The sequence below is a fragment of the Herpailurus yagouaroundi genome, unplaced genomic scaffold, assembly GCF_014898765.1.
Source record: "Herpailurus yagouaroundi ecotype Mexico unplaced genomic scaffold, PumYag 140, whole genome shotgun sequence".
Taxonomy (NCBI): Eukaryota; Metazoa; Chordata; class Mammalia; order Carnivora; family Felidae; genus Herpailurus; species Herpailurus yagouaroundi.
The window spans coordinates 41736997-41761345 of record NW_024412395.1 but is presented as its reverse complement, the minus strand read 5'-3'; the positions used below and the strand labels follow the sequence as shown (position 1 = coordinate 41761345).

General features: G+C 36.6%; 1 protein-coding gene and 1 long non-coding RNA gene across 3 annotated transcripts in view; one reads left to right on the top strand and one right to left on the bottom strand.

The window, feature by feature from the left end:
* LY75 (lymphocyte antigen 75) overlaps nucleotides 1-24349 on the top strand; it is a 136436-nt gene that overhangs the window by 46233 nt on the left and 65854 nt on the right. For both annotated transcript variants that reach the window (XM_040476390.1, XM_040476389.1), the window contains exons 14-23: nucleotides 5473-5554; nucleotides 6985-7053; nucleotides 9413-9527; nucleotides 13377-13412; nucleotides 13796-13971; nucleotides 14849-14916; nucleotides 15188-15267; nucleotides 15849-15988; nucleotides 18150-18255; nucleotides 18685-18845. In XM_040476390.1, coding sequence (XP_040332324.1) covers nucleotides 5473-5554; nucleotides 6985-7053; nucleotides 9413-9527; nucleotides 13377-13412; nucleotides 13796-13971; nucleotides 14849-14916; nucleotides 15188-15267; nucleotides 15849-15988; nucleotides 18150-18255; nucleotides 18685-18845 — 1033 coding nt within the window. The remainder of the gene's footprint in view (nucleotides 1-5472; nucleotides 5555-6984; nucleotides 7054-9412; nucleotides 9528-13376; nucleotides 13413-13795; nucleotides 13972-14848; nucleotides 14917-15187; nucleotides 15268-15848; nucleotides 15989-18149; nucleotides 18256-18684; nucleotides 18846-24349) is intronic.
* LOC121031120 (uncharacterized) lies at nucleotides 16234-23941 on the bottom strand. The gene is made up of 2 exons (XR_005790556.1): nucleotides 22753-23941; nucleotides 16234-16750 (listed from the first exon to the last, which is right to left on the bottom strand). It is a non-coding gene; the product is annotated as an uncharacterized LOC121031120 (long non-coding RNA).

Genomic DNA, 24349 nt, shown 5'->3' with positions numbered 1-24349 from the left:
AATAAACTTAAAAAAAAGAAATTATACTTTTGGGATGTATGATAAATTTGGAAGCCTGTTAGAAAGCTCTGAATAGTTGAAGACACAACTACAAATTCTTCTTATAGCTGCTAAATTCAAATAGGACTTAATTGTCTCCACTGGATTATCTTAAGTCTACAAATGTCTGTATGAAAGAAAACAGTATAACAATAAAGACTAAGGGGATTGTCCTCATATTCCACTGCAATAAGTTTAAAAGCTTAAGGCTGAAAAGACGAAAAGTATTTCTTTATATTAAAATATGAGGGACTCCCATCAGACGAGAGTCCAGGGCCAGATGGCTTTCCAGGGGATTTCTACCAAACATTTAAAGAGGAGTTAACACCTATTCTTTTGAGGCTGTTCAAAAAAATAGAGATTGAAGGAAAACTTCCAAACTCATTCTGTGAGGCCAGCATTACCTTAATTCTAAAACCAAAGACTGTACTAAAAAGGAGAACTACAGACCAATTTCCCTGATGAACATGGATGCAGAAATCCTCAACAAGATACTAGCCAACTGGATCCAACAATACATTAAAAGAATTATTCACCACAATCAAGTGGGATTTATTCCTGGGATGCAGGGCTGGTTCAATATCCACAAATCAATCAATGTGATACATCACATTAATAAAAGAAAGGATAAGAACCACATGATCTTCTCAATAGATGCAGAGAAAGCATCTGACAAACTACAGCATCCTTTCTTGATAAAAACCCTCAAGAAAGTAGGGATAGAAGGATCATACTGCAAGATCATAAAAGAAATATGATCTTGAATATATGAAAGACCCACTACTAATAACATCCTCAATGGGGAAAAACTAAGAGCTTCCCTGCTAAGGTCAGGAACAACACAAGGATGTTCACTCTCACCACTGTTATTCAACATAGTGTTGAAAGTCCTAGCCTCAGCAATCAGATAACACAAAGAAACAAAGGCATCCAAATCAGCAAGGAGGAAGTCAAACTTCCACTCTTCGCAGATAACATGATACTCTATGTGGAAAACCCAAAAGATTCTACTAAAAACTGCTAGAACTGATCCATGAATTCAGCATAGTCACAGGATATAAAATCAATGCACAGAAATTGGTTGCATTTCTATACATCAATAATGAAACAGCAGAAAGAGAAATCAAGGAATTGATCCCATTAACAATGGCACCAAACACCATAAAATGCCTAGAAATAAGCCTAACCAAAGAGGCGAAAAATCTATGCACTGAAAACTATAGAAACCATATGAAAGAAATTGAAGAGGACACACAAAAAAAGGAAAAATATTGCATGCTCCTGGATTGGAAGAACAAATATTGTTAAAATGTCAATACTACCCAAAGTAATCTACATATTCAATGCAATCCCTGTCAAAATAGCACCAGTATTCTTCACAGAGCTAGAACAAACAATCCCAAAATTTGTATGGAACCAGAAAAGACCCTGAAGGGGCGCCTGGGTGGCTCAGTCGGTTAAGCAGCCGACTTCGGCTCAGGTCATGATCTCGCGGTCCGTGAGTTCGAGCCCCGCATCAGGCTCTGTGCTGACCGCTCAGAGCCTGGAGCCTGTTTCAGATTCTGTGTCTCCCTCTCTCTCTGACCCTCCCCCGTTCATGCTCTGTCTCTCTCTCTCTCAAAAAATAAATAAATGTTAAAAAAAAAAAAAAAGAAAAGACCCTGAATAGCCAAAGCAATTCTGAAAAAGAAAAGGAAAGCTGGAGGCATCACAATTCCAGACTTGAAACTATATTACAAAGCTGTAATCATCAAGAGAATATAGTACTGGCACAAAAACAGACACATGGATCAATGGAACAGAATAGAGAACCCAGAAATGGACCCACAAACGTATGACCAACTAATCTTAGACAAAGCAGGAAAGAATATCCAATGGAATAAAGACAGTCTTTTAAGCAAATGGTGTTGGGAAAACTGGACAGCAACATGCAGAAGAATGAACCTGAACCACTTTCTTACACCATACACAAAAATAAACTCAAAATGGATGAAAGACCTAAATGTAAGACAGGAAGTCATCAAAATCCTAGAGGAGAAAACAGGAAACAACCTCTTTGACCTCGGCCACAGCAACTTCTAACTTGACATGTCTCCGGAGGCAAAGGAAATAAAAGCAAAAATGACCTATTGGGACCTCATCAAGGTAAACTATTGGGACCTCATCATAGTGAAGGAAACAATCAGCAAAACTAAAAGGCAAACAATGGAATGGGAGAAGGTGTTTGCAAATGACATATCAGATAAAGGGCTAGTATCCAAAATCTATGAAGAACGTATCAAACTCAACACCCAAAAAACAATCCAGTGAAGAATGGGCAAAAGACATAAATACACAATTTTCCAAAGAAAATATCCAGATGGCTAACAGACACATGAAAAGATGCTCAACATCACTCATCATCAGGGGAATACAAATCAAAACCACAATGAAATACCACCTCACACCTGTCAGAATGGCTAAAATTAACAACCCAGGCAACAATAGATGTTGGTGAGGACGTGGAGAAAGAGGATCTCTTTTGCACTGCTGGTGGGAATTCAAACTGGTGCAGCCAGTCTGGAAAACAGTATGGAGGTTCATCAAAAAATTAAAAATAGAGCTACCCTATGACCCAGCAATTACACTACTAGGTATTTATCCAAAGGATACAAAAATGCTGATTAGAAGGGGCACATGCACCCCAATGTTTATAGCAGCACTATTAATAATAGCCAAAGTATGGAAAGAGCCGGAATGTCCATCAACTGATGAATAAAGAAGATGTGGTCTATATATACAATGGAATACTACTGTACAATCAAAAAGAATGAAATCTTGCCATTTGCAACAATGTAGATGGAACTAGAATATATTACGCTAAGCGAAATAAGTCAAACAATGACACGTATCATGATTTCACTCATATGTGGAATTTAAGATACAAAACAGATGAACATAAGGGAAGGGAAACAAAACCAATATAAAGGGAAACAAAACACAAGAGACTCTTAAATGTAGAGAACAAACTGAGGATTGCTGGAGGGGTGTTGGGGGGGAGTATGGGCTAAATGGGTGATGGGCATTAAGGAGGGCACTTGTTGGGATGAGCACTGGGTGTTATATGTAAGTGATGAATCACTAAATTCTATTCCTCGTATCATTATTACACTGTATGTTAACTATCCTGGATTTAAATTTAAAAAAATTAAAAGTATGAAGGAATATTGAATAGAGGAAAGAGGTAAAGAAAAGCAATTAGTTTATTAAAAAGTGAGAAATTACTTGTAAAATAGTTTGCTCTACACTAGGTGTTGTATGGAAACCAATTTGACAATAAATTTCATATTAAAAAATAAAAATAAATAAAATAGTGTGCTCTAGACTTGATTCACTAGCAAATTCTTTGAATTGCAGATTTATACTTTTTAGCTATACATTCCATATATTCCATACATTCTATTGAGCTTGAGAGTAAGAATTAATTTTAGATTTGGATCCTATCTGTTCTCTAATATGTGTTATATTTATATGTATCTAACATTTATATGTATTATTATGCACATATAACATACACTCATATGTACTGATCATATATACTACATGCAGTTAGAAGGTTAAATTATAAGGAAAGTAACCAACATCACCAAAAAAAATTATATGTTTAGATAATAGTCTATTTATTAAGGCCTAAAAAGTGTAACATACTTTAGATAATATTTTCAAGTGGGGTGAGAGGTGAAGAAAATGTTCTTATGGTTCTGTCACTTCTATGTATATTGCCAATATCTTCCTAGCCAGAGAATAAGTTTAATTGAGGAAAAGGATATTTACAATGTATGTCCCTGCTTCTATGTATTATTGTATATATCCTTCCTTGGAATGTCTTTCCTTTCTCTTCTCAGTCAGTTGTAATATTCGTATGTGCTAAACACTCAGATTATGACCCAAAAGAAATGTTAGCCATCCTTTGAAGACTATCTTTTGTTCTACTGACCTCACAAAATGTATTGTGACTTGCTGCAGTCCACAGTGACCCTCTTTTTCTGAACTTTCGTAATGCTTAAAATTTATACAAATTTTACGTCACTTGGTATCTTTCTAAATGGCCATTATTTTCTTTGTTCATGTATATATCATCCTCCTGACTAGTTTCTATGCCCTATGAGGATAGATACTAGGTCTTGTACTTCTCTGTGTCACCATGGCACCTAGCTCAATGCCTTGTACATAGAAGTATAATAATAATGAGTGTTAAATATAACCATTTAAATGACTTTAATTATATTGCTCTGGTATATTCATGGGTATAACCCATGAAGTTTGGCACTTAGAAGATACTTATACTTGATCTTTAAAAAAAGCAGGGGGCACCTGGCTAGCTCAGTTGGTAGAGCATGCAACTCTTGATCTCAGAGTTGTAACTTTGAGCCCCACATTGGGTGTTGAGATTACTTAAAAATAAAATCTTTGAAAAAAAGGGGCACCTGGGTGGCTCAGTCAGTTAAGCATCCAACTTCGGCTCAGGTCATGATATCATAACTCGTGAGTGTGAGTCCTATGTCAGGCTCAATGCTGACAGCTTAGAGCCTGGAGCCTGCTTCAGATTCTGTGTCTCCCTATTTCTCTGCCCTTCCCCTGCTCATGCTCTTCATGCTCTCTCTTTCTCTCTCTCTGTCTCTGTCTCTCTCCTCTCTCAAAGAAACATTTTTTTAATCTTTGAAAAAAAAAGATATTTATACTTGTTTACTCTAAACTTAATGGGCAGTGGGAATAAAAAGTTTTTTTAATTTAAATTTAGCCAAATGATTTGTACTACATTAAAAAAAAAGATATCTAAATGTGTTATAAACACTTTAAGCAAATGCTATTGCTATCTTTGACTGTATCTGAAAACACTATCTAATATTGAAGCTCTCCAGTAAAAGTTTTAGATTATCATGCATTTTTTTGTCCTCTGAAGTTCAAAATGGAAAGTTTTTACCTTTCATATGAAGAACATAACTTAAAATTTAGTTTTAAGATGTATGGTACTTTTCCAATATTTAGGGTTCGGTTTCATTTCAAAAGATGTCTTTATAGAGCTTAAAATGGTGCTTTTCAGTTAGTGACAAGACAAACTTCTATGTCTTAAGCATTTTACTTATTTTTTTTATTTTTAATTTTTTAATGTGTATTTATTTTTGACACAGAGGCAGCATGAGCGGGGGAGGGGCAGAGAGAGAGGGCGACATAGAATCCAAAGCAGGCTCCAGGCTCTGAGCTGTCAGCACAGAGCCTGATGCGGGGATTGAACTCACAGACCGCGAGATCATGACCTGAGCCGAAGTCGGATGCTCAACCGACTGAGCCACCCAGGTGCCCCTATGTCTTAAGCATTTTAGACATGTGAATACTAAATATTTTTGCCAAATCTGTGCTCACATTGTTTTTTAATACTTTCTTTTTACATAGTGACCAGCGTTGGCTGTGGATAGGTTTGAATAAAAGGAGCCCAGATTTACAAGGATCCTGGGAGTGGAGTGATCATACACCAGTAAGTTTAAACTTTCTCGTTTGGGTTAATATAAAGGGATTATTTGTTTCAATATCAAGTGAATTGATAAATAATACACCCATAGACCATACAAGTGTTAAAGTTATGAAGAAGTATCTTTATTGAAATGGAAATCCGTTCACATATAAGAAGCAAGGGGAAAAGTTACTAATCTCATTTTTATTTTAAAAAATAACCATATAAAGCCACCTGGGTGGCTCAGTCAGTTAAGCACCCTGGCTCTTGATTTAGGATCAGGCCATGATCTCATGGTTCTTGAGAGCCAGCCCTGCTTGAAGGCTCCGCACTAACAGCTCAGAGTCTGCTTGGGATTCTCTCTCCCCACCGCTCACTCTGCCCTTCCCCCACTCATACTTTTTTCTCTCTCTCTCAAAATAAATAAACTGAAAAAAATTGGAATTAAAATTAAAAAATAATTTAGTTTCTCTATAGTCCAAAAAATATGGATATATAGATATAGCGGTCATCTTTGGATAGTAAAGTTTTTTCTTTTTCTTTGTGCTGCTTTTTATGTTCTTTATTCACAATGAGAAGCTTCTATTTTTATTAGAGTTACATAAGTTATGTAAAAGAGTTTTACTAGAGTTATGTAAAAAAGAATATGTCTTTTTTTTTTCAACGTTTTTTTTTTTTTATTTTTATTTTTGGGACAGAGAGAGACAGAGCATGAACGGGGGAGGGGCAGAGAGAGAGGGAGACACAGAATCGGAAACAGGCTCCAGGCTCTGAGCCATCAGCCCAGAGCCCGACGCGGGGCTCGAACTCACAGACCGCGAGATCGTGACCTGGCTGAAGTCGGACGCTTAACCGACTGCGCCACCCAGGCGCCCCAAAAGAGAATATGTCTTTATTGGGGGAAATAATTTGTTTGGGGAAACCTTAAAAAGACCTTAAATACTATTTCAAATGTTTATATTATCTTAAAGAGAAGTTTTAGGTAACATTTATAGGAGCAAATTATTCTCAAATGTATTGAATATTGACTCCACATTACCATTGTGTCAATTCATTGTATATTCTTTCCAAATGTAAAATCCCTTGACTTTCATTTTTAAATGGGTGCATGTCTGAAATTAGTTAACTGAATAACTAGCATTTCAACAGATGCCAAAAAAAAAAAGGTCTTTTGTAAACTCCTGACTCTCTGTGATCCCACATGCAAACTTAATACACCGCTAACCTCCACTTCTGTAACTATAGCTTCCTTCGTTGGGAAACTGACGACAGTACGATATTTTCTAAGTCATCTGATGATTTAACATCCTGATATTAAAAAAAAGAGAGAGATGAAAAGTTTTCCTTCCATGGCATGTGAATGTGTTTGAGTTATTAAAGCTTCCTAAATTACATGTAAATTGCAAATATATATACATCAGTCTTAAGTTCTCAAGCCTCTCTTGTTCTTTAAGGTGTCTACTATCATCATGGAAAATGAGTTTCAGCAGGATTATGATATCAGAGACTGTGCTGCTGTTAAGGTCGGTACAATGCTGGAAAATCTGCATATTTAAAAAATAAATTTGGCATTGTGTTCAGTCAGGCAACAGATCCACAGAGTGCCTTTTGTGTGTGGAGCATGATATTGGGTGCAGTGGAAGGTAAGAACCAAGCTACCTAACTTACACTTCATTTGAGAAGATAAAATTCATATTCAGGAAAGATGGCTTTTATTACTGTACAGTAATAGGCTCCAAGTGAATGAGCTGAGGAGCACTAATGAAACTCAGAAGAAGTGATTCCTATGGCCTATTTCCAGAAGGAGGTGGGACTTGAACTGTGCTGTTGCACAGGTAGGATAGGGTAAGCCTTTCCAATGGGGGATGACATGAGGAGGTGGCATAAAATCACAAGAGAGTTGAAGGGAGAGGCTAAGGCAGTGAGAACAGAATACAGATCAAGAAGGTTTCTTTGGTGCCGTGGTTGAAAACAAAGTTGAGGGGGGTGGCGCCTGGGTGGCTCAGTCGGTTGAGCCTCTGACTCTTGATTTTGGCTCAGGTCATGATCTCACAGTTTGTGAGATCAAGCCCCACAATGGGCTCTTCATTGACAGTGTGGAGCCTGCTTGGGATTCTCTCTCTCCCTCTCTCTCTGCCCTCTCCCTGTACAGTACTCCCTGTACTCCACTCACCCTCTCTCTATCTCTCTCTCTCTCAAAATAAATAAACAAAAAAAAAAAAAAGAAAAGAAAAAAAGTTGGGAAATTAGATTGATGGTAAGCAATAGCATTATTAAGGATTTTTGACAAGAAACCAAGGAGGGCAAAGAAGATTCATATCAAGTCAGATTTCAAGATGCAGCAGATAGGATCAGAAGGCAATAAAAGACCAGTTAGGTATCTTCCTTTGCAAAATTCATTCACTTATTGATTCCACTAATGACAGTCCAAGCATTGGACTAGATGATTGACAGTGGTGATAGTGATGATGGTGGCAGCAGCTAATACTTGTGGACTCATGAGCCAGGCACAATGCTAGGCATGTCACACTTATTATTTCATTTAATGCTTACATGACCTTGTGAGGTAGGTACTATTACCATATTCACCTTATGAGTTCTGAGAAATTTGAGTAAGTATACATGATTATAGAACTGAAATTTAATCCCCCGTGTCTGGGTCCACCCTGCTATATGACTAGGCATTTATAGAAACAGAAAGGATACTGACTTATGGAGAAAATACTACATTTTAGTTTAGATATTTTGAATTCAAGCTAGTAGTAAGAAATATTCTATAGTAAGTTGAAGTTAAGAGACTGGAGTTGAAGGAAAAATGTATATTAAAAAAGTATAAAGGGCCAAAAGTGGATTTAGGGGAATCATCAACACATAGAATGTAAGATGAGGAAGTAGGAGGCCTATAAATGATATCTTTGCTATGCACGCCAAGAAAGAGATTCAAGAAGGTGATTGCCCAGAAGTGCTGCAGGAAGGTTGAGAAAAGAACTGAAAATGTCATTGGAAAACACTATTTTCTAAGCACCTGTTCTAGTAATAAACTATATAGTATCATGCCATTTTTATAGAATTCTATTTAACACATGAGAAGATGAAAACTTCAGAGAAGCTTATAAAGTTTCCAGAACACTGATGCAATAAACTATGTTCTATGTAAGTAGAATCCCTATGTGTGAAGAGAGTCAAAAATCTACCAAAGAACTAAATAAAAGAGACACTGATGCTACCTACCTGTGTCAGGAACAAGGCCAGCCAGGGCAGTGTTCTGGAAGGAGAATCTCACCTAACCTGCCACAGTACCCACCAGAATCTTGGTCATAAGAGAGAGCAGTCCAAAGAATGGTGGCGGTTCCTCTCAGGTCATGCCCTCTCCTTTCCTTTCTTCTCTGCTTGCTGGCTGGCGTTTGTAGAGAGCGATCTGGGATCACATAGAAGAAGCTCACATCCTGGCAGTGCAGAGCAACACCACAGCAGGAACCTAGGCCCTTGATGTCAGCCTCTAATGTCACATTTCACAGATCTGCTTTCATCACAGTCTGCTATTTGGAAGTCACGGAAATAAGCATCTTTTTCTAGCTTGACCTTTCTCAAATTTAAAGGTGCAACCTACAATTTCGTATCAACAAGAACAGAAAAAAAAAAGCAATAATTTATATTTTGGACATAAACATGACCTTATCATAAACATGACCTTATTTCCTTTATCAGCCCCTTTGAAGGTTCTTGATTAGGCTGTTAACCGTTTAAACACTGTGTTCATTCATTAAACAAATAGCTTAGGTGCTAGAGCTAAAATAGATTAAATGCTATAGGGCCTAAAGTTTAGTGTTTTATAAAGCTGCATTGACTTCAGAATAGTCTGCAATCTTCTTCCTCCTTTAGGTCATTCACAGGCCAGGGCGAAGAAGCTGGTATTTCTATGATGACAGAGAATTTATTTACTTACGACCTTTTGCTTGTGATACAAAACTTGAATGGGTATGCCAGATTCCAAAAGGTAAGTGGTAGTTATTCCTTTTCACAATCTTCTCATGTGAACATTGTAAATGCTGAGCCTAAAGTGCCTAAGAGAGCATTTTAGTCTATAATCATAATTTTAAAAAGCCTATAAAGACAGAGTTAATACATTAAGCTCCATCCTGCTAGACTCCTACCCTGAGTACAAGGTTGGCTTATTGAGATTAGATGGTACCTTCCTCTTTGATCATGAAAGAATGTGTATAGAAAATAAAATTTAAGTTGAATTTAGAGAGATTAGATTTGGAAATGAAAGATTAATTCAACTAAAAGAAGATACATAGTGGAGGGAATCATTTCAATTTTTATTTTGATGCAAAATGAAGATAAACTTGGGAAGAACGAGGCAAGAATCAAGAAATCAAAATTTGGCAGGTCTCTGTAACATGTGGAAGCAATCTGCACTGAACTCCCATATTGCCAATAGTTTATGGAATTCAAGTTCAAATCTAGGAGACCAGTTAGCTTGATAGTAGAGGCTTTGGTGACAAAAAGGAGAGAAAGGGGAATAAAGAGATACCTTTTTATTTAGCTTGTTACTAGGAAAATGTTAAAGAATATTAAGGAAAGTGTTAAGAAGATTTTTAACACTCAAATTGTTTTTCAATAATTTTAAAATAATTTTAAGTAGTTTTATTGGATATATTAAGTAGTGGTAAATGCACAGAAAGCTCTAAAGGAAATTTCTGAACTGAATGTAAATCATTGGAACTAAAGGTAGATCCTCTACTAAGCTCTCAAAGAACCCAGAGTGTCCCTTCATGCAACCATCTATTAGAACATTGTTCTTTTTCCCTAACAAGGCCACCATATTGCCTTTAAAAGAGCTTCAGACATGATATCCAGTACAGTAACTGGAAAGTCTCTTTCACAAAAGCAACTGGCAGGCCATTAATAAAAGAGGGAACTGTGTGTGTGTTGACAGGGTTTTTCCAATAGAGAAATTATACCTGAGGTATTCCTGATTATTTGATTAAACCTGCAAAGGAACAAAGGGAAGCCAATTTGGATACCCTTTAAACAAGCAGAGAAGTAACTAACATATATATGACTAATTTGGATAACTCTCTGGTTTGAAGCAGGAGTGGTGATCTTCCCATTAATCTTTAGTATTTGCTAACGTGCCACAGACAGTGTCATTGCTCCCTCCAAATTGTGTCCTCACTAGTATCTACTACCCCACCCCTGTGCCTCCTATCTGAGCAGTGGGGCAAACCCAAGAGTTCACACCAGCATAACTAGAGAAATTACAAACCAGTAAGTACAGGAAATATTATGAAGAGCATGTAGTTGTCTTTTTGTCTTTTTTATAGATTTTTTTATTTTAAATAAAAAAGAAGGGAATTAACAAGCTTAGCAAACATAAGTCAATTAACTAACTAAATAAATCTTCTAAATAACTGTACCCCTGCTCTCCTCATGTAGAAATAAATTTAAAAACTAAAGAACTTCCTTAGTCTATTCACAATTGTCTGAAGAAATTAGTGATTGTTTGATCCAAAAGTGTAAATGTTAGGGAAACTTCCCTTTGATAGCCCCTAAATTCTAAGTTATAATGTGTCACATTCACGTAGCTGTATGTTTTCTCAGTTAGTAGAGCAGCTAAAGTCTGCTCAACTGGATATTTCTGTATCAATCTGTATTTTTCTGGTTTTGTTAAAGCAGTTTATAAACCTCAGTAGCCTAAATCATCATACCTTTGCTCTAGTTCCTGCCTTTTTTTTTTCCATAAAGAAATTATCCTACCTATTTTTTTTTTAATTAATTAATTTTTTTATTTTGAGACAGAAAGTGTGGGTTGGGGAGGGGCAGAGACAGAGAGGGAGAGAGAGAATCCCAAGCAGGCTCTTCACTGTCAGCATGGAGCCCAATGTGGGGCTCAAACTCACAAACCATGAAACCGTGACCTGAGCCAAAGTCAGATGCTTAACTGACTGAGCCACCCAGGTGCCCCTGTCCTTTTTTAAATGTTTATTTATTTATTTTGAGCGAGAGAGTGAGTGAGCACACAAGCACAAGCCAGAGAGGGGCAGAGAGAGAAGGGGAGAGAGAGAATCCCACGCAGGCTCCACCCTGTCAGTGCAGAGCCCCATGCAGGGCTCAAATGCAGGAACTTCAAGATCATGACCTGAACCGAGATCAAGAGCTCGGCACTTAAGTAACTGAGCCACCTGGGTGCCCTTTGCTCCTGCCTTTTTTAAAAAGGTAAAAGATTTATAAGATCTGAAGAGAAACCAGAGTATTTGCCTTTTTTATTACCTGATCCAATTGTTTCTAATTAGTCCCCCCTTCTCTAAAAGGGATACTTTGACAACCTAGAAATTTTAAATAGCCATAGCCGCTATAGATATACATAATTTTAAAATATTCTTTTCTTTAAATTGAGCAAATAGTATCAAAAATAAGACTCATAAAAATGTCTTTAGTAAAATCATCTATAATGCCAGTACCCAAACACAACAAGTAGTATATTATACTTCTTGATAACTTGCACAAACATATGTAATCTTGTGAAGAAAAAAAAAATTTGCATTCTGCTTTTCTCACTAATTTAAAGAAATTTCAAGGTTAGACATAGCTTCCCCCAAGACACAAATGAACAGAACTTTTTGATGAGATTACAAACAAGAAACTATGTATATTTTTAACTGATTTGACCCATTGTTGATAGAAATTACCCAGTATGCAGAGAACGACTCACAGAGAGAAACCCAAGATGTTAGATGCATAGACAGTCCTCTAAGTAGGGTCATCTGTCCATTAGGCCCAGATACAACAGCGAAATTAAGAACAGCTATTTTGCCCTGTAATTTATAAGATTCATCAAATTATGTCTTTGCCTTGGAACGGCATGACATATGACCAACTCTTGATCTCAGGGTCATGAGTTCAAGCCCCGTGTTGGGCTCCGAGCTGGGAGTGAAGCCTACTTAAAAAAAAAAAAAAAAGAAAGAAAGAAGTGGGGGAGAAGAAGGCAACAAGCATTCTGGGGAAGCTACTCTGCCCTGCAACTGTCTGGGTACTTTTGAAGGCATGGTCTTAACATGATTTTCACAGTCTTTGTGAGTATGGTAGCAGAATCTTGTTTTTTTATTTATAGAGTAGAGAGTTGAGGCTCAGGGAGTTAAACAGCCAATCCAAAGCCAAAGTCCCACAGCTGTGAAGGGTCTGAGGGCATTTGGAAACTGACCCGCTCAACTTCAAAGACGAAAATTCTTTGTAATGTACTGTATTTTCTCTGTTTCCAACTAGGAATTCTGGGTGATTTTTATTATTTTTCTCCCAGTTTTGTCTCTTAAAAAAGCTTCTTAAAAAGTTCAGTACTGGATTACTCTACATTGTTTACAAGGATATCCTAAGACAATGAACTCAACCAACCCAGGTTTATGGAACAATTACTCAAATTGCGTTGGATGGAGAAGTAGTTAGCTCCTGAATAATCTCATCCTACAATGATTGTCTTGGTGCCTATTCCTTACTGCTCATATGTAATGTATATGATATACTCATTTGCTTATTTATACTTTCTAATTATTAACTGTATCTTATCCGTCTAGTCTTCCTTTGTGACTTAGTGATATAAGGTAGAGAACTGCTAGTAATACGTTAATAGTAATAGATCTGCTTTTTTGATTGCCACTAAAGCAGCTTTAGCTTAGGCCCCACGAAATTCAAACTGAAGCAATCATAATATGAAAGGTAATGGTTTGGCCATAAATGGTCAAACTCAGCAATTCTGCAAGTCCTCTTGAGTTAGATTAAAGGCACTTACTGACATTATCTCTAATTGGATACTAATTTTAAGCCTTTTGCTTTCTTTCTTATATAGGCTTTACTCCAAAAACACCAGACTGGTACAATCCAGGTAAGTTAAGAAAACTAAAATTTAGCCAAAGCTGCTTTTACCTTCTCAGTAATGTATTTAGTTCATTATTTAAGCCATGGCCTAAGTGCCAGCTTTTCTATCACATCTTCAGTGAAGGTGAAGTATCTCCAGGCAGGAAAGGTGATTGGCTGATGTGGAATGAGACTTTGAGGCTGGATTTGTGCTCCTCTGTGAGTACAGAAGGCTGGCTGTGTCTCTCACTGGCTCAACAATCCTTGGTGCCTTGGAGACAGCACTGCCCTGGCCAGAGAGACCCAATAATCTAAGTGGATTACTATTTATAAGTAGTTTTGAACATTAATTTGTGTTTAGAGGCTGCATTTTGTTTTGTACATAATTCTGATATTCTTCTTCTTCTTTAGAGCGTGCTGGAATTCATGGACCTCCAGTTGTCATTGAAGGGAGTGAATATTGGTTTGTTGCTGATCCTCACTTAAACTACGAAGAAGCTGTGCTGTATTGTGCTAGCAATCACAGCTCCCTGGCTACACTGACATCTTTGACAGGACTAAAAGCCATCAAAAACAAAATAGCAAACGTAATTTGAGATAATATATTAAATTTTTTTTTCTTATTTTCATTATTTATTCCACTAAAAAATATTTCAGCTTATTGGGGCGCCTGGGTGGCTCAGTCGGTTGAACGTCCGACTTCGGCTCAGGTCATGATCTCACAGTCCAGGAGTTCGAGCCTCGCGTCGGGCCCTGTGCTGACAGCTCGGAGCCTGAAGCCTGCTTCTGATTCTGTGTCTCCCTCTCTCTCTACCCCTCCCCCACTCATGCTCTATCTCTCTCACTCTCAAAAATGAATAAATGTTAAAAAAAATAAAACATATTTCAGAAATCTTGCCAAAATCTACAAAAGTTAAATGTTCCTTTCAAGTAAAATTTGCCTAACAGCACCCAAATTCTTCATTTCATGTTAGAAAAGTTAAATAGAACTGTACAATGTTTTAAAATATTCAAGATTAAATATAAATGTCAATTTATAAGATGAACATCAATAGATAATATAAATTACTCTAATTCTTTTATTTTGTAGTAAAAGTTAATTTTATAGTTGAGTTTCTGTTTCTTCTAATAACTAACTTTGCAAAATATCTTTGTGGGAAAAATAATTTTTATATTTTTAAATGTATAATTCCTTGTAGTATATCCTCTATATCCAATTAACATATGTCTGTTATTACAGTGACCATATTTTCTGTATGCAAAATAGCACAGTGAATATACAGAAGTTTTCATCTACTTCTTTGGTGAAAGGGCCTGGTGTATATAATTTAGAGACCAAGGAATGTCTGGAAATTTTAGTGGTTGTGGTTATGGTAAGATAGGGTATGTAAATCAAAACTCTCTTAAAAAAGTCAACACATGTAAGGATGGGTGATTTTGTTGGTTGGTTGGTTTGTTTTTCAGATATCTGGTGATGAACAGAAGTGGTGGGTGAGAACTGGTGAACAGCCCATAGATCGTCACTTTCTTAAGTATGTGACACAATTGATGCTGCCTTTGTAAAGTCATTTTAAGAAGTCCCAAATTCCCTTTAGAAAAGGGATTGCTATTTACAATTTGTTTTGAACATTAATCTGTGAACTGTGTAGACTAGAGAAACCAAGTCTTTTTGCATATTAACATTAAGAAAAAAGTGATATAAAATAATGGCATAACATTAAATTTAGAAGTAAAATTACAGTAAAAAACAGAATGGAACATGTAACTACGTTATGAGCTGTGCAATCTCTCCTTTTCTTTCAGCTCACGATATCTATGGCATCACTTTCCTATAACATTTCGGGAGGAATGCTTGTACATGTCTGCCAAGACTTGGTTTAGCGGTAAATTAATTCCAAATCCTTTAATGTTAATTATGTAATATGTGAACTTCAGGTTCAATTACTAGCTTAACCTTGTTTTCCTTTTGATTATATGTTTGGTTGCTTCATCTTGTTTTGGCTTATTGCTAATGACTATGGCTCAAATTCCAAATGCAGATAAAGGTGCTTTTCACTGTGAATATTTTGACTTTATCCTAAAGCAGTTACTTAGAAATAAACTTACCAATTTCATAACTGATAAGCTTATAAACAAATTTGCCAAGATAAACAGGTAACAAATTCTAAATATAGTTTAGGTCTCTTTCCCCTTCATTAGCCTTCGCTTTCAACCTATTTTCTCACCATCAGGAACTGTGGTAACAGAGGTCATTATACCAAATGTGTGCATTTGTATCGGCAACACTGGTATACTATAACCTACTGATAATTATAGAAGATAGAAATGGCTAGAGGAGAAAAGGAATATATTGTAACTGTTTGGGAAAGAATGATTTGAAGAGATTTTCTTTACTACTGGATTGTTTTTAAAATTTGCTGAACAGAAAATTCTCACTACAGTAATCCTGCTTTTCATTTCTCAGACTTAAATAAACCTGCAGACTGTAGTACCAAGTTGCCCTTCATCTGTGAAAAATATAATGTCTCTTCGTTAGAAAAATATAGTCCAGATTCTGCAGCTAAAATACAGTGCTCTGGGGATTGGATTGCTTTTCAGAATAAGGTAAAAAGAGAATTGCTACATTGTACAAATGATGATTGCTTTCATGCTGGTTGTATGGCCTGTGGCAGAACGGCAGCCCATCAGATAACTTCACTAAGATAGCCTCTGCATATTTCAGTAACTCACCTGATCCCTCTGCATTTCAGAAACCAAGTTGACTCTCAAGTTAGGCATGCCTACAGGTCTTTCCAAGTCGTGTGTTCCTATTCTGTTGCTACTAAACTTAAATTGCTGATATTGATCTGTCAATGGATTGTAATACTTTAAATAGACTCTCTCTATAGCATGAAGGAAACTGACAGTTTCTGGCTGATAAATTTTCCCCCTGAAAGAAAACATCCAAGCAGTATCTGTCAATTAAATTAGACCAGCATTCCCCAAACTACTTTTTGGGAACTACACATATGCTAACAAAATGCTCATCATTGATCTTGCTTCCAAAGGGGGCATTCTAGATCTGCCTCTTTTGAGATTCATAATCTGTATTGGTATATGTATCTCTTCGGAAATGCTAAGTAGAGAGATTGCTATAGTATGTTAAACATCTATCTGTTCTGTTACATAAGAGATGTTTGATGATAAGCAGGCTGGGGTTGGTGTGAGAGCCCCATGACATCTTCAAAAATGGCTCCTTTTGTCTTTTTGCTCTGCCATCCTTAGCATAATAAAACGTCCAAGCTCAAGTTCAGAGTGTTCCCTCTCGGGTCTTTTCTAGAAGCCACCTAATGATGATGATTTATATAGCTCATTGGCCACTGCAGTCTGTAAGGAAGATGAACGAAAGCATTTTGTAGAATGTTCCAAGGAACACAATTTAGAGCATACTACTCCGTACTAATGTGATCATAGTATCAAAAAGAAAAAGGAAAATATGTGTCTGACAACTGAAAGCTCTGTACTAAAGCTGAGATATTAATTTTAAAAGTAGTACAATCTTTTTTCCCCAAGGTACTGGGACTAAATTAATTTACATAGTGGGTGTAATTTTGAATTAAAATATCCTGCCAAAAGAAACAGGGATGATTTCTTTTAAAATATCTGTTTTTAGGGGCGCCTGGGTGGCTCAGTCGGTTGAGCGTCCGACTTCAGCCAGGTCACGATCTCGCGGTCCGGGAGTTCGAGCCCCGCGTCGGGCTCTGGGCTGATGGCTCAGAGCCTGGAGCCTGCTTCCGATTCTGGGTCTCCCTCTCTCTCTGCCCCTCCCCCATTCATGCTGTGTCTCTCTCTGTCTCAAAAATAAATAAATGTTAAAACAAAAAATTTTTAAATATCTGTTTTTATATAAGGAGGTGATGATTTGGAATGCAGCCTTTGAAGTCAGATGGAACACAATCTAAATGCTGACCATACCACTGTCTGGCTATTTCACATTGGAGAAGTTACTTAACTGCCCTGTGCCTCAGTTTCCCCCCATTTGTTGTGAGAATTAAATGAGATAATATTATGCAAACTGTTTAGCACATGGGAAGCACTCAAAAAATGGGAGGTTTTGGGGCACCTGGGGGGCTCAGTTGGTTAAGCGGCCGACTTTGGCTCGGGTCATGATCTCACGGTCCATGAGTTGGAGCCCCATGTGCTGACAGCTCAGAGCCTGGAGCCTGTTTCAGATTCTGTGTCTCCCTCTCTCTGACCCTCCCCTGTTCATGCTCTGTCTCTCCCTGTCTCAAAAATAAATAAAATGTCAAATAAATAAATAAATAAATAAATGGGAGGTTTAAAAAAAAATAGTTTGACTAATAGACCACTCTAGTTGCTTATATTGAGAGCAGAGATCTGCATTTATATAGTACTACTTGTAAATTTCCATCTCTCAGAGACCAAAAATTAGCAGCCCTCTAAAAGATGAGGTGTTTATGGGTCACCTCGGTGGCTCAATCAGTTAAGCCTCTGACCTTTGATTTCAGCTCATGTCATGATCCCAGAGTCATGGGATTGAGCCCCGTGTCAGGCTCTGCACTGAGCGTGGAGCCTGCTTAACACTCTCTCCTCTCCCTCTGTCCCTCTCCCTGGCTTGTGCTCTCTCTCTCTCTCTCTCTCTCTCTCTCTCATTCTCTCTCTCTTTAAAAAAAAATAAAAGATGAAGATTTACCTACTATGTGAGCTTTCCTGTGTCTGGAATCTTATTCTTCATAAGAATATTCTTCATGTTTTTTGTTTGCAGTGTTTTCTGAAAATCAAACCCAAGTCTCTCACATTTTCTCAAGCAAGTGATACTTGTCATACCTATGGTGGCACCCTTCCTTCAGTGTTGAGCCAGAGAGAACAAGGTAGCAGAATTGTTTTGAAAACATGTTTTATTATGATCTGGGGAGCCAAGATAGTTTGGGGAGGCCGTGGGGAATTAGCATATTAAAAAATCTTATTAGGGGCACCTGGGTGGCTCAGTCAGTTAAGCACTTGACTCTTGGTTTTGGCTCAGGTTGTGAACTCGCAGTTTGTGAGTTCAAGCCCCACATCGGGTTCCTCAATGACATTGCAGAGCCTGCTTGGGATTCTCTCTCTCTCTCCCTCTCCCTCTCTGCCCCTCCCCTGCTCATTCTGTCTCTCGTTCTCTCTCAAAATAAATAAATAAACTTATTTTACAGAATAGGTAAAAGACTATCTTTGTAGATAAGCAAGAGATATTCATTAATATTTTTAATATATCTTTAATTTGAATAAGTCAAATGCTTTAAAAAAAAATCTCTTTCTGACAGATTTTATTACATCCTTGCTTCCGGATATGGAGGCTACCTTATGGATTGGTTTGCGCTGGACTGCCTATGAAAGGATAAACAAGTGGACAGATAACAGGGAGCTGACATACAGTAACTTTCACCCATTGCTGTCTGGTTGGAGGCTGAAAATACCAACAAATGTAAGTTTTTTTGAATCAGAAATCTATATAGGTTTGTGACATACCCAAGTATTCCATAAATTACTAGATTAAGATAATAACAAGGGTCTATTGGGACACTTGAGTGGCTCAGGTGGTTAAGTGTCCAACTTCGGCTCAGGTCATGTATGATCTCACGGTTCATGAGTTCAAGCCCTGCATTGGGCTCCATGCTGACAGTGTGGATCCTGCTTTGGTTTCTCTCTCTCTCTCTTTCTCTTTCTCTGTCCCTTCCCCATGTGCACACACTCTCTCTCTCTGTCTCTCTCTCAATATAAATAAATAAGCATATAAAAAAAGAATAAAGGTCTATTTTATGAGTCCACTTACATGAAATGTGCAGAGCAGGCACATCTTTAAAGATAAAATGTAGATTAGTGTTTGCCAGAGGCTAACTAAGGAGGAAGGAAAGATTGGGGGTGATGCCCAAAGGGCATGGCATTTCTTCTTGGAGTGGTAAAAATGTTCTAAAAATTGGTTGGGGGTGATGGTTACATAATTGAATATACTAAGAACTATAGAATGTGTGCTTTAAATGGGTAAATTATATCACCTATGAGTAATACATCAGTAAAACTGTCACAAGAAGAACAGGAGCTCCCCAGCATTCAGGCAGATGCCCCTGTTTTTCACAGTAGCTTCAGACTCCGTGACACTTATTTTATAACCACAATAAGCCATCAAGGAGTGAGATGCAAATAGAAGCAAATATAAATGTTTTATTAACATTTTGGGATTTGGGGGCTGTCTCCTGGGGCCAGAAGTACAAAATTGGTGATTAGTGATCATTCTTCCCAAACAGCTACACACAAAGAAGCTATAGAAGGGAAAAAAGCATTGTGTTAACAATAGTTACCTTATACCATGATTCTGCTGCCCCCTGCTTCTGTCTTCCCTATTTGCTGGATATAAACCACCCTTTGCACAATGGCAAAGATTAAGAAATTAACTTTAAAGTCAAATTCCACAGGTATGCCTAGACAACAGTCAGTTGATGTTCCTGATGCAGTATAACTTTGCTCAAGGTAGATGTTGGTGGCAAAGGGAACTCTGAGTCATATGTAATTATGTACAAAGTAAATATTAAACTAATGCTTGGTTATCCTAGAAAATCTGAAAGTTGTAGAAGAGTAAATGCAATAAAGAAAACTGTCAACCTGATTCTACTTATACTTAGGCCAGTAGCTTTCAAGGTTTCAACCATAACCCCATAGTAAGAAATACATTTAAATTACCATTTAGTACATGAATATAAATATAATATTGAATTGAAACAGATGTTTCAAGAAACAGTACTTACCCTTACAGCATATACCCACTGATATTTTCTTTCTATTTTATTTTATTCTAGTCTAGTCTAGTCTAGTCTAAGCTATTCTCCTTCTCCTATCCAGTCCTATTTCATTATCACATATATGAGTCAAGATCTACTGAATTGATGTCACAACCTACTAAATGAGTCACAGACTGTATTTGAACCCACATCTAGGAAATCACAATAACTATTTCAGCATTTTTCCTTCTAGGGCTTTTTCATATATTATCCTTCTGACATAGATAAAATCACAGTCTGTTTACCACTGTATACATACTATTGTATTCTACTTTCCTTATTTAGTATTATATAACAGTTTCTTATACCATTAAAAAATATACTTGATAAGCATTTTAATAGTTGCACAACACTTCATGATAGATATGCGAAAATATTTAGGTTGTTTCCATTTTTGCACAATCATAAATAGTGCTATAGTGAACGTTTATGTGCATAATCTTTGGTTATATTTCAAATTACCCCCTTAAGATAGATTTTGGAAGTCATATAGCCAGATCAAAAGATGTAAGTAGTTATACTGGGGCGCCTGGGTGGCGCAGTCGGTTGAGCCTCCGATTTCAGCCAGGTCACGATCTCGCGGTCCGTGAGTTCGAGCCCCGTGTCAGGCTCTGGGCTGATGGCTCAGAGCCTGGAGCCTGTTTCTGATTCTGTGTCTCCCTCTCTCTCTGCCCCTCCCCCGTTCATGCTCTGTCTCTCTCTGTCCCAAAAATAAATAAACGTTGGAAAAAAAAAAAAAAGATGTAAGTAGTTATAAAGCTCTGATCACCAAATGCTTTCCAGAAAGGTTTATGAGTTTATATTCTTATTGGCAATATATTATGATTGCCATTTTATCCATAGCAGCATATTAACAATTTCTAACATTTGTTGAGCATCAAATATGTGTCAGGTACTTTGCTAATGCATCATATACATTATTTCATTTAATCTGCATGACAGATGTGAAAAAGACTATTACCCCACCTCTATCTTAGAAATGTAAAAACAGAAGGAATCCTGTAACTTACCCCCAATTGTGCAGCCATGCACATTTAAATGTGTCAGAGTCACATTTAAATCTAGGTCCAAGATTCCACAGAACCAGTGTTCTTAGGTACTTTACTACGTTGCTTGTAAGGGACATTGTCTTTTTTTTTTTTTTAATATTAAATTTATTGTCAAGTTGGTTTCCATACAACATCCAGTGTTCATCCCAACAGGTGCAACGGGCATTGTCTTTTAAAAATTCTTGCTAACTTGGTAATTTAAATATGTCATATCTTTGTTTATATTTCTCTGATATCTAATAAATTGTATATAGTAAGTTCTATAAGTTCAGTAGTAATTTGAATTTCATCAAGTATAAATGTTATGTTTTGCCAATATTTATCAAAGTCTTCATATATTTCTTTTTTCTTTCTTGCCTTCATGTGTTTCTTATGATATTATAACTGAATATTAAACATGCTAACTCTGTATTTCCTGTGTTTACTAAAAATATTCCAGTACATTTTTAAACTCTGAATACCAAAAATATTCTAGAAATAAGTTTTGATTTTTTGCATGTGTGTATATTCAAATCTGTTTATTTCCTTTTTTTCCTCCATTTCTATTAGATTACAAAGCTCATCATGTAAATGTTAGTGAAATATATGCTTATATTTTCTTTGCCTTTTTTTTCCTGACAGCATGGTACAGCCATGGTATGTTGTGCATGTTGTCAGTGAATACTTAAGGCGTTTCCCTAGTCCTGTCTAACATCGTTTATTAAATATACTTCCATTTGTTAAAGACAATATAGGATGCCTCCTTTATTATATATTAAATGTGTGTGTATGTGATATGCTCTTACATAGCTATAACACTGATCTAAATACTATAATTTTGCCATATTTAAAAAAATAATAAGAATAGTTATCCTTTATGTATACCTTTAAACAATAGTTTTAGCTATTCTTGTCCATTCTTGCAAACTATATTGTTTAGTAAATTTCCAACTAAACTAATTAAATTAAAATAGTTCTGATGAGAATTTGACAATATTTTAGGGAGAATTAACATCTTTTTTTTTTTTTAACGTTTATTTATTTTTTTGGGACAGAGAGAGACAGAGCATGAATGGGGGAGGGGCAGAGAGAGAGGGAGACACAGAATCAGAAACAGGCTCCAGGCTCTGAGCCATCAGCCCAGAGCCTGACGCGGGGCTCGAACTCACGGACCGCGAGATCGTGACCTGGCTGAAGTCGGACGCTTAACCGACTGCGCCACCCAGGCGCCCCTAACATCTTTTTATTAACCTTTCAATTTAAAAATATGGTGTACTATATCTCTCCATTGACTCAAGTCTTCCTTCAGAGCCCTCAGTGAAGTTTTTGTAATTCTGTCTCATTGCCTCTGAGAATGGCAGGTTTTTTCTTGATTTTCTCACTGACAGGCAGAAAGCTATTATTTGGGTATATTTATATATGTATTTCACAGGCATCCATCTTCCTAAAAGCCTCTTATTACTTCTCAGAGTTTTTCACTAGATTTTTTGGGGGGTTTCCTAATCAGATAATCATAATCTTCAAATACCTGTCCATGCCTCACCACATATGGCTGGACTTCCAGAACTGTAGTACTACCAGAAGTAATAACCACCAACCTAGACTTGCGCTGTATTTTCTGGACTGTCTGAAGTCTCTCATTGTTATATATGATGCCTACTCTTTGTTTAAGTTTTATCATTCTAGAACTAGCTTATTTAGAACTTCTATTCAAGAATAAGTACGGAATTTTCTGAAGCTTATTTCCAGCATCTGCTAAAATTGTGGTATAGCTATAGTAAACCATTTTCATTTTCTTATCATAAAATCTAGTTGCTCAGAATGGATTATTTTACTACTATACTGAATTGGATTTATTAGAATTTTATTTGAGAATGTTTTCATCTCTGTTCACAGAGTTAATTTTTTATGCTATGTGGTCGGATTTTTTTTCCGATTACGTCAGCTTCGTAAGATGAACTGGGTAGCTTTTTGCCTTTATGTTTTGAAATTATGACTCAGCCTGGAGAATTTTCTTTCCCTGAAAGTTTGAAGGAATTACCTAAAAAATCATGTGATGTTACTTTTCAGAGATCATTCTTTAATAATAAAAGGATTTGGTGTAGTGGTTGAGTGCTTAAACTCCAGAGTCACATTGTCTGCATTTGAATTCCATCCAGCCATTTAGTGTGCCTTTGTAAGTTCACTTAATTTTTCTTAAGCCTCAACTGTTCATCTGTAAATTCTGACACTGTTACACCTACAATACAATGTGAGGATTACATAGACAATTCATTTAAAGCTTTTAGCTCTCTGACGCATAGTGTTTAAAATGAACTATTAATATTAATTTTCAGTTTCCTCCAAAGTTACTGGTACATTTTGGATTTTCTGTTTCTCCTTATAAAAATTATGCTAATTTGTAGTTTTCAAGAAAGTTGCCTACTTCATTTAGATTTTTTTTTTAAGTTTTTAAAATGTATTTAAGTAATCCCTACATCCCACATGGGGCTCGAACTCATAACCCCAAGATCAAGAGTCTCATTCTCTTCCAACTGAGACAGCCAGGTGCCCCTCATTTAGATTTTCTAATGTATTAGAATAAAATTGTGTATACTATTATCTTTTTAAATCTCCATATCTTAATTTGATTGTGTTTTTACTTTTTCTTATTCAGATTTTTACAAAATTGGTGTGTTAATGGCTTCCTCTTCCCTCTTCTCCCCTCTCTACTCCTATTGCTTAAGATACATTTACAAATATTACTACATTTTCTATCCTGTTTTTCTTGGTGTTATATTTTTATTCATTTTCTAATCTCCTGTATTCAATTCTTAGTTCATCTTTCCTTTAAAAACCAGAATACATTTAATACATTTAATAATATATATTTGCAGAATTCCACTATTGGGTATTCACCCAAATACCAAAACACTAATTCAAAAAGATATATGCACCCCTATATCTATTGCTGCATTATTTACAATAGCCAAGATATGGAGGCAACCTAAGTATCCATTGATAGATGAATGGATAAGGAAAATGTGGTACACACACACACACACACACACACACACACACACACACAGAAATACTACACAACCATAAGAATGGATGAGATCTTGCCATTTGTGACAACATGAATG